Source organism: Anoplolepis gracilipes, chromosome 9, assembly GCF_047496725.1.
Source record: "Anoplolepis gracilipes chromosome 9, ASM4749672v1, whole genome shotgun sequence".
NCBI lineage: Eukaryota > Metazoa > Arthropoda > Insecta > Hymenoptera > Formicidae > Anoplolepis > Anoplolepis gracilipes.
The window spans coordinates 2,396,222-2,410,478 of record NC_132978.1 but is presented as its reverse complement, the minus strand read 5'-3'; the positions used below and the strand labels follow the sequence as shown (position 1 = coordinate 2,410,478).

Sequence of the window (14,257 nt, the reverse complement as noted above, 5' to 3'; positions counted from 1 at the left end):
TCTCTCTCTCTCTCTCTCTGTTATTTTTCTTTTCCTTCTTTCTTTCTTTGTCTCCTCTTACCCGTTATTTCCATGGTCGTCGAGACGTTCGACACAAGACGTTCTTGAAAGGCTCCATCCCAGCTTCCAGCTCTCGGTAAGAGCCGCGCACCGAGAAAAGAGCTGCTTACCGCCTCAGTGAAAACTATAGTAAACCAGTGAGAAACGAGAGAAATCCTATAAGCTTCTCTTTACCATGGCAACGCAGTTGGTATAAAGCGCGTGGCGATCGTTGCGCGTGAAACAGTATCGTGTTTCTTCATTTTCATCTTTTTACGCATATCTGTCGGTGACCCTCCTTTTATTCGCTCAAAGAGTTTGCTGTTTTTTCGTTAAATGTACGCCATCGTCGATAATATAATAGTAGAGTTTTTTTTTTCTTTAGATTCGTTCTTACCAGACCGTATCGATCGGTTTTTATAATTTTTATAACATATTCTGCTAACCAAGAAAAACTATTCAAGAAAAATATCAAGTATTCCAAGATTCTCTCAGCGGGGTCGTTTAGATATGGTCGTACGTACCTATGTGTTATTTCATAGAGCGATTAGACTAATTAGGAGACCGGGAGCAGGACTAGTCTTGGACACCCGAGATTACGAGATTCTCCTGCTTTGCGTAATTTAAATGGATCTCGTGTAGCGTATATTCGGTGGGGCGGTGTGGTGGAATTTCAAGCAGATTATAATTTTTTTACGTGACACGGTATTCATGTACGTGAAACGTTCCAACGCATTTAACGTATCTTATAATAAGCGCAAAATTGAATTAAACTTTTAGCGAGTTGTATCGAAGTTTACATAAAGTTAAAACGAAGCTAATAAAAAATATAAAACAGTACCTGACTTTATCGCATTTGTAATCTAAATATGATGTTTCTTGATATTTTTATTTTCGTTTCAAGAGAAACTTGTTTAAGAAGGAACTCTATACATGTATATGTATATTATCCAGAGAAAAAGAGAGAGGGAGGGAGAGAGAATTTTAAATAAATTATATAACTTTTATCATAATCATTCTCAATTTAATAGAAATATGTAGTAATACTTTGATAAAATTTTATTCATACAATTCAACCATTTTTTTCTATATGACTGACACAACTTTTAACATTTATAAGTAAAGAATAATAAAAATAGAGTTATTTTTTTATTCTACATGTACATAAATGTATGTCCTAATTAAAAAATTTAGCAAACGTATCAATTAAATATCGACTATATTTATAGCAGTTCAAATAACACATTGCTAAATTTTGTTATACATTTTCAAAAGGAAAGAAATGAAAAAAAAAAAAAGTGTAAAAAGAGAATTCAATAAAAAAAAGCGCAATTGAAAAATTATTATGTATGTCGCTTATATATACACGTCGATCGACGTCCGCCGGAATAATTGCGCATTTTCACTCCGTGGAAAATGAAGTTAGGGATTTCATTATCTAAAGTACAGATAGCGGGACTGACAGCCTTTATCCGCGGATGTTATCTCGCGTTCTTTTGATTGACAGCACGTGCGCCGGGGGTTTCCCATCGCGGGCGGGCATCGTCGACGAGAGGGTATCGGCGGAATATTCGCGCGGAAGAGCCCTGCTGCGCCGGGCGGACGTCGCCGCTCCCATAGTGGGGAGAAAGGGATGCGAGAGAGAGAGAGAGAGAGAGAGAAAAGTCGCACGGGCGTCGCGACGCTACTCGGTAGCGCCATGAACTAAAAGTCCGGGCGCCACCGCGCGCCAGTGCCGAGCCCGCGATCGTGGCGAGCGTACGCGTATCCCGTGCGTACCGTGTATGTATCACGCGCGCGCGCCTTAAATACACGGTTCTCCGAATTTACACGCGTCCCGCGAGCAAACGTACGGTCGCGTCGCGCGTGCGAGCGACCGCGCGAAATTGTACGTCGTAATTGTACTTCTTCGTACATTCTTCGGGTGGACGATTGGATCGAAGAAATCGACGTTTCCGCATCAGGATTTACAAGGAGAGGTCCATGTCGATTTTAAAAGCCTGGTGTCCCGGGGTCTCGAGGTGTCTTTCTTTTACCGGCCACCCCCCTTGAGGGAAACGACGTCCCTCGCCGACGACAATGAATCGCGCTACGATTCTTTTCTCTCGATTGTTCCGCTTCTTTTTTTCCCGTTTTTTTTTCTCTCTCTCTCTTGCTCTCTATTTTATTTTTTCTTTTTTTTTTTTTTCCTCTCTCGACCCTTTTCCCTTTTCGCTTCTGCAAATCACGAAAGGTCGATAATGTGACGTGACTCTCAGTGCATCGCGAGGCTTTTCTAACCGAGATTCGCATCTCTCGATTCTTATTCGACGTCGATTCGCCGCGGTCGCGCGGTAGCTTAACGAGTTCCGTGGCTTTTTATCGGTCGGCTGTTGGCGGTGATTGGAATCCGACATTGGGCGGACGTTCTGGCCGGATTGCCGTAGTTTTCATCGGCAAAACGATCGGTGTCGATGCAGCAACGGTGGAAGAGCCGTCGGGTGGTGCCGACAGGTGTTTTTGTTAAGTAAACATGATACAACTGGCTGAATGATAGATGAAGCACGTAGGCTCGTGACGATTCGCCAAACCCCTTAACGAGCAGTGAACTAGGACAGTTCGATATCGATGGAATTTTCTGATTTTCTTCGTGATGGAACTTAATAATTTCTTAGATTGTGTCGCGACGAATCGTAGATTCTCACGCAGAAGAGAACGATGATCTTCTTCTTCGTCTTCTTCGAGACACGAATTGAAGAGTGAGAATTTGAGTCTCGATTCTATTTTTAGGGATTATATCAATTTTATTTTCATCCGCTGGAAAGCGATCGATCTGGAAAGTGACTTTTTTAAACCAGCATTTTTACAAGCCACTCGAACGTTCCGCTGACCTAATTCGAGGGGCGCGTTCAGTGCTTTATTTCTATTAACTTTGTTTCTCGCATTTCGCATTTGAAGCGACCTTTCGCGACTTCCGTGGTAATTACGCGGACGACATTTAATATTCGTTCAATTAATCCGATCCCGCGTTTCCGAATACACCGTTTTATAACGTTTCACCAGCCCGGCTGCGCTTGTCACTGGACTTTTTCCGATGTTGCGTATACAGAACTCCCGCAATATTCCGAAAGATAAACGAAACCGAACGGGACGCACATTTTTGCACATATTTCCAAATTTCCCATGCCGCAAAAGCGGCTCTCTTCCTAGCAGTTCTCGTTAACTCTCGAACGCGTTTCCCCTCGAATGTACGTTCGGGTTAATTCGCAACGCGAATACCGTATGTGAGAACTGATGAGCGTATTTTAACGAGCGTTTTCAGTTAACGCGACAGTCTCTCACATTCCTCGTAACCCTCTCGTCCACCAGGATCGGCCCGCAGGACACATATCCTAACTGCCTGCCTGCCACGCGTCGAGTTGATTCCCCCAGGCTCGGGGAGTCGGAGCCCTATTAGCAAATTCGATTCGTTGCGGTAACTCGGGCTCCTAGCTGTGAAACGGGTAGTTAACGATTTTTCGTCCAGCACTCTCGGCTCTCTTTCGCCGCTGAATCGTCGCTAGCGAAATACGTATACCTTCGAAACGTGACGAGGATACTGCAGAAGACGTGAAATATTTTCACGATGTAACGAAATGTTATTAAATAGCGACTTCTCTTTTCTCGCTTCGATGACGAAAATTGCTCTGGCCGTTAAAAGCGAAGCTATCCAGTTTCAAAGGATGGAACGCACGAGAGATGAAAACCGATGAATTGGCGAGTCGAGTTTTTTTTTTTTTGTTTTTTAAATCGAGAGAAAACGTGACGCTGATGAGAGAGGAATCTGACGTTTACTCAAGTTTCTCGCGAAAGTGTCAATTATCACGTAATAGAAAAAAAAAAAAAACATGCACGACCATATTGCCGCAAGGTCAATAAAATTGCTTATCTGGGGGCTTACTCGTCAAGACTTTTAACTTTCGTAAAAACCGATAAATTCATCGGATTCTACTTTCCAGCGCGGATACGCATCCTCCACGGTTCGTCGGCGCGGCACAAGTTTTGAACTAGTAAAACTCTCTCCCGGCCTAAAACGTGAGAAGACGTATAAGTAAATTCGATTTAATAGCGTAAGTTGGACCATATATCACGATTAAAGCAGAATCAACTCCGTCCGAACTTTTTCCCGAAAAAAGAAAAGCAACGACGTTGTGTATCGAGAAAGCCGATATTATGAAATTGTACATTTTATTAGGGTATAATATTTCGTTAATGATATTTGTTATGAGATTGTCATTTTATTTTAATACTAGACATTTGACTTATTCACTCGAGTATTTTTAAACGTATTCTACTTATGATGCTTTTACGTTGTGATCAACTACAGGGAAAATACATCAGGAGGTAATGTTATAGCCCGTCTTAGAGTGATGTATTGAATGTTTGAACGCGCGAGAAACCATAACATCCGTAATAGAGTAAACCGGGATCTTGCTAAGCACAGGATGCGACCAGATGTTTGTCGACGAAATATTCAGTGAGAAAGTAAAAGTTTGTGAAAATTCCATATCATTCGTTATCATATTTTTCATAGTTTATTGAATTTAAAGCGATAAGGAACGGGGATACAATAGAGAAAGATAAAAGCATTTGTAGTATAAATTCTAATATTTGCAATTTTATTTCCATTGGTTACCGAGTAGTTTATACCTACATTTTCTAGCTCGATAAATAACGTCTACAAAATTCTTGATCGTTCGTGTTTGTATTAATGCGACTTTTATACTTCAAGAAATAATCGAAGTCAAGTACAGTAGAGAGGCAATAACATTATCGTTGGAATTCTTTTTACGGAGAAAAAGTTGGTAATTCGTTCGCAAAAAATGATGCGACTTCGAAGAAGACGTTCCATCGCGAATCTTTATCGATTGATCTGTCTGTCCACAAAATTCTAATTTATCAACTAAAATAAGGTACTGTTTCACAAAATGATTTTGCTATAACGATATTCACTTTTTGAAAGTATGAAACTAACGCATTACGATGGGTACTTTCTGAAAAACTTTTAAAAAATTCATAATTTATTTGCGCATGTAATTTACATGCATTAAATTTCTTTCATAATAATATATAATTATCTTTTTCCTGAAAAAAATATCGAGATAAAATATATACTAGTATTTGTAGAAAAGAACATTTATGAAGATGCTGGAGGTCGAAATTATCGGCAAGGTGAAAGGGCTGCTTCGTTCCCGTAGATTCTTTAAACTTGTCCGAGCTTGAGATCTTTTAAACTTGAGTACCAAGTTGGCGGGGCCAAGTATGGAAGAACGCCACGGAGGCTCCGGCAATTAATCACTTAGTGGTTTTATTCAATTACGTCTCGTTGCGGACCGGAGTCGAGTGCCGTTGAAAGTGGTGAGAGAAGGAGAAAGAGAGAGAGAGAGAGAGAGGAGGGAGAGGGAGAAAAAGAGAGAGACGGAAGGAATGCACCGGGGTTTGGCGGCGAAGACAGTACAGAGCTACCGAAGGAAGTTACCATCCAGAGAGAAACGACCGAGGAAGCTTTCGGAAACCTCGCAAAAGTGTTATTCGGGACCGAGAGGATCGCGCCGCGGTTGGCCACAACGACAGGATGATGTGTCGCATCGCATCGTCTCGTTTTTCAACAGAAAGTCATCATCTGCTACGCGCGCTCATATACCCCAAGTTCATCGATCATCGACGACGATCGTAAAAGTCGTCGAGGAACGATGATTCGCCTGTCGTGACGTCGCATTTGTCCTTTTTTCGTGCGATTCAATACAAAACGCGCGAGCGTTTAAAGAGAGCAAAGACAGACGGAAACGAATTCGCGCAGCTCATTAGAGACGTATTCAGTGGATTTTCTCTTTCTTTCTGGCAGGTATACAATATCAGGTTCGTTTCAAGGTAGCGCGAAGAGAAGGTAGAGAGAAGAGAAGAGAAGAGAAAGCATAATCGCGTCGAGATTCTATATTTTATCTCTGGAACCTCTCGAACGCGAAAGTTGTGACAACTTGCGCGAACGATGCTCTCGCGCAAATTTTCCCCCTCGTTTCATCGGATTTGCCCCCTGCTGGTCCACTAGTCCATATCCACGGTGATATCCCCGTCGGCGATCCCTTCCGCTTCCGTTCTCGCCGCTTTAATATCCCGCGCTACGATCGAGAGAGATTCCCGTTTGAGCGGGAATCCGGACGAGTTTTCTTCAAGGTACGGAAATAGGACGACCCGACCGAATTGAGAAAGACGACGCTCGAGACCCTGACTACCGCTCTTCGCGATAAAGCACCATTATTGCTTTATCGTTTTGCTATCGGCTTTAGGTGATGGTAAAGTCGAACAGTCCTCCTCTCTATTTCCAGAACGAACGCGAGAGAGGACGTCGTCGATCGTCGTCGACAGGGGATTGCGAGAATCCGCGAGCGGTCATCAGTGAACAGGTGACGTGATTCGTACGAAGAAGCACTTTTCTACCGCGATCAAGTAATTCGCGGTTGGACTCGTTCAGGGAATCGACCTCTCGTGCCCGAGAGAGAGAGGACGAGAGGGGACAAGTGATATGTGTGTTGCACGCAGGATCTTTCGTGACGTTAAACGGTGATCAAGTTGCAAGCGGTACCAAGGAAATACCATCGAGTGATCGGCACGCGAGGAAGACCGGATATTGCGCGGGGGGGACGAGTAGATAGCGAAAAGGAAATAAAAAGAGAGAGAGAGAGAGAGAGAGAGAGAGAGAGAAGGAACGCGAAGGACGAGAGAAGAACGTAATAGCAGTGTGTTCTCTTTTTGGTTGCGTGAGGGGAAAGTGGACCTGTCTACGCGTGCGGCGAGAAACGAAGACGAGAAAAGTGAAGACGAAGCTGGAGGACGGCCGGGTGGAAATAGCCTCGAGGCGGGAAGGAAGGTGAAAAAGATGATGCGGTGCCATCCGATCGTTCTCCTCGCCGGCCTGCTCACCGTCGTCCGTGCTCAAGGTCAGTTTGTTGCCCGGCATTCCTCATCTTCTTTTATTCTTACTCTTCGTTTCCCCACTATGGCGCAATTATGTCTTACTTTGCGTTCTCCCGCTCTAGCCCCGTATACCCGGTGTTGGTTTGTACTTCGGCGATATTTTTCTCTGTGCACGCGAGAGAGACCGTTCTCGGGATCTCTTTGAGAAGATCGCCCATTTCTTTCTCTTGCGAAAATTTAAGGCGTTCCGTTCACTAAAATGTGTCTCTCGTTTTACGCGAAACGTTAAATTTGTAGAGAAAATTTCTCGCTAATATAATCACGCGAGTAATAATAATTTATATGATAATCGTAAAGCACTACTACTCAAGAGAGAAAAAAAAAAAAACCATCTTCCGGTGATGAAAATGATGGAAGCTACGAAATTTGTTTAATTATTTGACGTTACTTATTCGTTTTATAAAAATAGATTCTGTTTCGCGATAATTTAATTGTAACGTATTGTATTTTGCGAAAACTTTAATTCTCATAATATTGCATCATTGGCTAAAAATATGGCTACAAAAGCGACACAAATTTGCTCTTGTCAAACTTTTTATGTGCACATAAGTAACTTTTAGGTACATCTTTTAGCATAAAGTAGAGTACAGGATCCGACGTGAGGATAACGCGAATTTTAATTACACGCCTCTGTAATTCGCACAAGTTTTGAAACACAGTCATTCATTCTACGGACCAAAAAATTAATAAAAATAAACATCTAATTAACAATATCTTTTTAAAATTAATTTATTGTTAATAGGTATCTTATAAGTCGGTACATTATAATTATTTATCTAAAAATAACTCCTTAAACAACATCCTTTCATAGATATTCTACGAATCTGTCATTAAAAATATTTTTCTGTAATAATACATGATACGCTGAATATTTAAAATTTACGCGAATTTCTCGTAAAAGCTTTTTTCATACAAGCTCAAAATCTCCTATACATGATAATACCGGGATTGTCCGTATTACGTTGTATGAGCTTATCGCCGCGGGATAAATCACATTTGTCGTCGGTATAGAATCTTGCACGACGCAACTTTTCATCCATGTCGGATATTTCGTTCGCGAGTGAAATTTGTTTAACACACCATTCAAGTCTATTTCCCTAACAATGGCGCACACGTGCCGACATTCACCGTGTAACACCGTGGTTTCACGCGTATCTGCTGACGTCTACCCATTGTCGCGGGTCGGCCATTAATCATCGTCGCGCGAGGACGCTTCCTAAAAGCAACAACAATATTATTTCGCCAGAGTGGCCGCGCGATTTTCTCCCGGGAGGAGGGAGGAGGAGCAGGAGGGGGTGTTTTTGTTTTTAAACTAACCAAGTTTTTTTTACAGACACACACGGGCATTACGCGCAATATTGCGCGGGAGTATTTCCCGTCGCGTTTCCCTCTCGCAGAATTCTCCTCTCTTTAATCGCCCGCTCTTGAAGCGCGGGAGAAACGCGGAAACGCCGACGGAAATAAGAGCGGCGAATACGACGGGGATGTGCACTCAGGGCGGGATGATGTTTATTTGATAGAGGAAATTTTTATACCAGGGTCGTATCTCTTTTAGAACGTGTTTTTTTTCTGACGAAATTTTCCTTCACACGGATCGAGTCGATGAGAATTTTATGATTTCCAAAAATACATTCCTACCCAATCGTCGTTACAGTTTTTTTTTTTTTTTTTTTTAAGCAGGGCAAATTTAGACTCCGCCAGCTATCGATAGTACACGCGGGCTGCGTGTGCGCGAACGGATGACGGAAGTCATCCACACTCGTGTAACTTCATTTCGTGATTGAATAGACGACAAATAATTGGCGTTCATTGTACTTGTCACGGATTACAACGATAAATGCCGGAAATCGTTTTTTTTTCCAGCTCTTAATCTCGTTAGTCTCGATTTTATGAACCATATTTAGAATATGATGAAATCACAGTATATAATATTAAACCTCTTCCTTTTGTTACGTAAATACAAAAAGACATTAATATTTACAATAATCTTGTATTCATTAATTTCATTCTCGTAAAGAATTGATTAAAAAATAGTGACTACTATTATAATTTGTAGAATATATCAGTGTCTCGACACAAATTACTTTCTTTTTACTTTAGCCTTTAAAATATATATTATTTGTCGTTAAAATATTTATACATATCGGTGGTTTAGTACAAATGTACACAAACACACACACGCACACATATATACACATATACAAATATCTTGTTTTAACGCAATACAAAGCATAGGGATTATCGGTAGCATTTACAAGTCGTGGATGCTTTCACTAAATTGATTTTCCAGGGTTTCGCTCGCTGTTTGCACGGTTAATTATGCGCGCCATTATTCCTACACTGCAAATAATGTAGTTCGACACTCATTAACTTTTTATGCGGCCTCAATTTTTCGAAAATAACTTTAATATAATACGTATAAATTTATGGCGATCATACTATGTCGCGTTTTCGCCTATAGCTAAATCTATGGCTTTTAATGGATAATATAATATCAGTATGAAATCACAGTATGAAATATGCGTAGAATATATGTAGCTTATTATTCGTCATTTCAACACGGTAATCTCTTTCGCTTTTACATAGTTTATCTATTAATAATTGTTCCATAGCGTGAGAGAGCATATATTTTCAACTCATCATCATCATTATACAAAATCCATTTCGTGTTAAGCAATTCTCATTAAAAATCAGCTAGCGTGTGTTTAAGAAAATGATGGAAATTGCCTTTGCGGGAGTCAACGAACATAATTCTATTTAATATTTGATAGATCCAGTCTGTATAATTTGCGCTTCTGTGCTTTTGATCCTACGATCTTAGCTTCTCATAATCGTTTGTCGTACAGAGGGAGGGAGGGAGGGAGGCTATCTCCGCGATCTTATGTGTTTTTTTTTTTGTCTTCGACAAGGGTGGCGTACAAGTAACCCCAAGAGCCATCACCTTTGTGTAATCGAATCCAAGCCGCACGCGTGCGTGCGTGTGTGCTGCATGCGTGCCGCACGATCACCGAGGCGTGGTCGGCGAATTACGTGTCCCCGACATATGTCCCCATGGATCCCCCCTTGGCCTTTCCGCTTATTCCTCTCGTAGATAACCACCATACGGTCGCGTACGCTTCTTGCAGGGCTTCTCGAGCGAACAGGTTGACGGCGTGCGCGTGTCCGGTCAGACTTTTTTTCTCCGTGACAGAGGGGACACGCGACTTCCCGTCTCATAAATACTGCGGGATTACTGTGCGATGAATCGCATCCGCTGTCCGTCTCTCTCTCTCTCTCTCTATCTTTCTCTTTCTGTCTTCGGAGGGTGTTTTCGACGGCCAAATGACTCGTCGGAGATGCAATCGTTAGATACATTAGATCGTAATAAGAGGAAAAAAATAAGCAGCGTAGTTCTTTGAGCGGATACTGCTAACTGTACCTTTCTCTCTCTCTCTCTCTCTCTCTCTCTTCCGTAAAAGTCAATATTATTTCCAGTGGTTTTCTCTAAAATGTTTTTCAAGGCGATTTAATAATATAATATCATATAAAATAATTACGAGATTATTCTGTTTTCTATGATACTGTTTGACGCATCATGTGTTACTATTAATCTTTCTTAAAGCTATATATATTTATTTCTTTTCATGCACAGATCAAAGTGTCATTTTCTTATTAAGACCTGTGTGCGTAAATTACATGGAACACAGATAAATTACGTTACAGAAAATAGATACGCGATACATGAGTGATGATTTAAAAAGTTGAGATAAAACAGTACTAGTCAAACGAACGGATAATTTGTTAAAAGTCAAATAACGGGGGTCTTTTCGTCGACTTTCGAATTTCATTCGCGCGCGCGAAAAATGGCGCGCACGGGATTTCTCGTTTCGTTATTTACAGAAACTCCGTATCGCGTTACACGACGCAACGACAGTATAAAATCGCGATGTATCTTTAAAGCCTCACCCTTCCTCGCTCTTTTCCGTCTCTCCATTCCACTATTACGTTTCGCGAATTGCGATGCCGTTTATAACCGTCGTAACATCTCAGATGTCACGTTTCAGATTATTCGCGAATACGTGTCAAGTACTCACGCGGGGGTCTATAGATATATCGATAGTGAAATGTACAATACAGATTATTATAGAGTTTGCTGAATTTTTACGGTGCGCGAAACTCTCGGCGGAATGATTTTCAAAGTGATTTTAAACATAGCGATTGTTGAATCTTTCATGCGAGAAAGAGAGATAATTATAATTTATTAATTGATTGAAATAACTTGTAAGTGCAGGAAGAGAGAGAAAGATAGAGATCGAATGTATTACTTCGTAAGGTGAACGTTAAGTGAACATTAATCCTATTATAATATTACTTCGCGAAGGCGCACCGATTGCAATTTTCCGCATTAATTATTTGAATCCTGTTATACAAGTATCTACTGTATTATGCGGAGTAGAGAAAAAACTAATGAGTTTTAGAGGAGCGGCCATTAAGCGATTACGCGACTTTTCCTCACGCTATACAAGCGATAATGAGACGGCAAGCATGCGCGAGGAAAACGTAGGACTTAGATAAATAGTTGTGGACGAGTAAGTAGAGGGAAGAGGAGGGAAAACGAGCATGTCCCGGGGGTGGATCAATTCTACTCGTAGATTAGATCCGGCGATAGTAACGATAACAATAATTTGTTCCGTCGCTTTACTTGGATGACGATCGTCTTGAGTAATTGGATCGCCGAGAGAGAGGGAGAGAGAAAGAGAGAAAAACGAAGGGAGAGAGAGAGAGAGAGAGAGAGAGCCATTCCTATGTAAAAAAATTATTCCCTTGTCTGCCTTTATTTTCCGTTCTTTTTTCAACATCTACGAATGTACATTTATATTCCACACGGTATAGATTTTTTTTATTACATTAATTCAAGCTAAAACGAGATTGCGACAGATCGCGATGTCACTTTCCGCGACTCAATTAAATACGTACTCAATTAAGTACGACCGGTCGAACCGGTACGACTCGTTCGACGGATTTCGCCGATGTTTGCGGCGCCAGGTGCGAGTTACCTGGCCCGTGAGACGAATCGAGCGCAGATGGCGATGAGAAGGTGGCAGGACACCAGAGCAGGGATCTCGCGCCCTTTTGGATGATAGCTCGGAAATAGGGATGAGACGGGCGTTGCCCGCACCGTTGCGCTTACATCGCGAACTTGGCGGAGCACGGTCTCTGCCTTATTAAAGCTCTCGGATACTCGGGATAAGTTTCACGTACCGTCAAAGAGCTTGCTTCACGAGATGCGCTAGTCTTTACTGCAGCCTTGTACAGACGCGACCAAGTCACGGAGAACGCTGGTTGCTCGGCGTACTTATTAGAGCAGTGCAATCCATGCCACGTCTACGACTAGGTTCTTTTTACATTTGTTTTTTTTTTTATTTTACTTTCTTATAAACATGTATATACAATATTTCGTCTCGTATTTCGTTTAATTTGTAAAATATTTCACTTTACTAATTATAATTGCATATTCTTTGACACATGAATATTTAATGACTTATTATTGTTAGATATTGCTGTATAAAAATTATTTCGATAAAATCGAGCGATGTTTGAGCGAAGACAGCTCATCACTTTTAACGGTGCAGTTATTTGTATACTTTGACGTTTCACGAATTCTCTCGAAAAAGCACATTTCACGGCTTTTGTCAGGAATAAAGAGCTCGATCCTCGTAAAACCAATCTATTAAACGTCTATCACGTTCGGCGGATAAAAAGGTTAATTTCAACAATGGTGAGAATAATGCGTGCGTGTTTATGACAGGATTAAATATCATAAATTCAACGCAGTGGCACGATGAATAAAACTATTCCGTTCACGACGGCGGCGGCAATTATAACGTCGTGTTGGCCAATACAACGGCGCGCAACCCCATTGTGGTTTGCAGGGTTAATTGTATCGATTCGATACAGAACTCTCTGCATGCACCATGAATTTCCTCCGCTCCGTACGGCGCGGCGGTCCGAGGTTATCGCGATTACCGGGATAACTTTCGAATCGTACAACAATGATTTGTGATCGACAGCGAATTTGCATACGGCCGTAAACTACCCGGGAAATCGAAGGCGCGGGGAAAAAGGGGGGAGGGTTGTAGCCGAAAAGCGGAGACAAGGCGCGCGGGCGGGCAACGTGTTCCCGCCACGACTAAACTAATCGAGGAGAATTGTACACGTATGCGCGTTATACCGGCACCGCTGGCAGTCACGTCCCCGTATGCCGTTCCAGTTTTCCGCAGTTTAAAGCCCTTCCGTGGCACCGATCAACGGCGATAAAGTACACGTATTAACGCCGTTACACTCGCAATCGTTATACGTAGAGAATTGTCCTGATACCGATCGCGTACGATAGTTTATACAAATCCAATGCTATCGAGGCTTTATATATATGCGTGTTATCGCAATTGAAGGATCTGGCGAAGGATATTAGGAAAAAAACATAATGCGTGTCTTGTATAAATTTTACAAATTATGTATTATCGGAATATTCGATTTGGAATGTGTGTATACATATATGTATACATGTTAAATTAAAAATCACAACATTTCTCATGGAAATGATTTACTGGAATCCTATTATGTCAACGTTTGAAAAGAAAAGTTAAAATCTTGTTACTACGTTATTTGTAAAAGACACCAAATACGTTAAACATATCCCTTTCGAATATTAATCGGATAACATTTTTCTTGCAGTTGCTTATGGCGATTAAATACGAGAGGTGTTTATGAATGTATATTTAATTGGAAATTCATATTTGAGTCAGTAAGAATTTAATATCCGCTGCGAACAAGATAATCGTATTACATAAACATATGCATAAACATAGCTAAATTTTCCCATTGTTTATGTAAACTATTTGATATTACTGTATTATATGAACGGAAATGTTATAACAGAGCCATTGGATAAATTACAAGAATAATTCTCATATCATTCGTATATATATATATTTTGATTGATATCGATCATTTCGATGAACATTGATTCTTAAGAATTTAGAATAGTATATCAAATTAATGTTATTAATTTTATTAATTTCAGCAATATCAACCTTTTTTAATTAAACATTACAAAATTTTGACTTTATTTCTAGTATAGTTCTAGAATTCTTGATATAGATTAAATAAATAGTTGTGGCTATTAAACAAAAAAATTGCTCAAACTTGTAAGTTCATACTGCGCCTCACTTTGTCGACGATTTTT

At 40.9% G+C, this 14,257-nt stretch overlaps 1 protein-coding gene across 14 annotated transcripts in view; it reads left to right on the top strand.

Moving 5' to 3' along the window:
- LOC140669659 (nephrin) overlaps positions 1 to 14,257 on the top strand; it is a 380,112-nt gene that overhangs the window by 95,080 nt on the left and 270,775 nt on the right. For 5 of the 14 annotated variants that reach the window (XM_072899679.1, XM_072899678.1, XM_072899685.1 and 2 more), the window contains one exon: positions 6,384 to 6,995. The exons of 6 other annotated variants lie outside the window; for them this stretch is intronic. In XM_072899679.1, coding sequence (XP_072755780.1) covers positions 6,935 to 6,995 — 61 coding nt within the window. In that variant the 5' untranslated portion in view covers positions 6,384 to 6,934. Of the gene's footprint in view, positions 1 to 1,272; positions 6,232 to 6,383; positions 6,996 to 14,257 lie in introns of those variants that run through there. 3 more of the 14 variants (XM_072899680.1, XM_072899681.1, XM_072899691.1) reach the window with 3 other exon arrangements.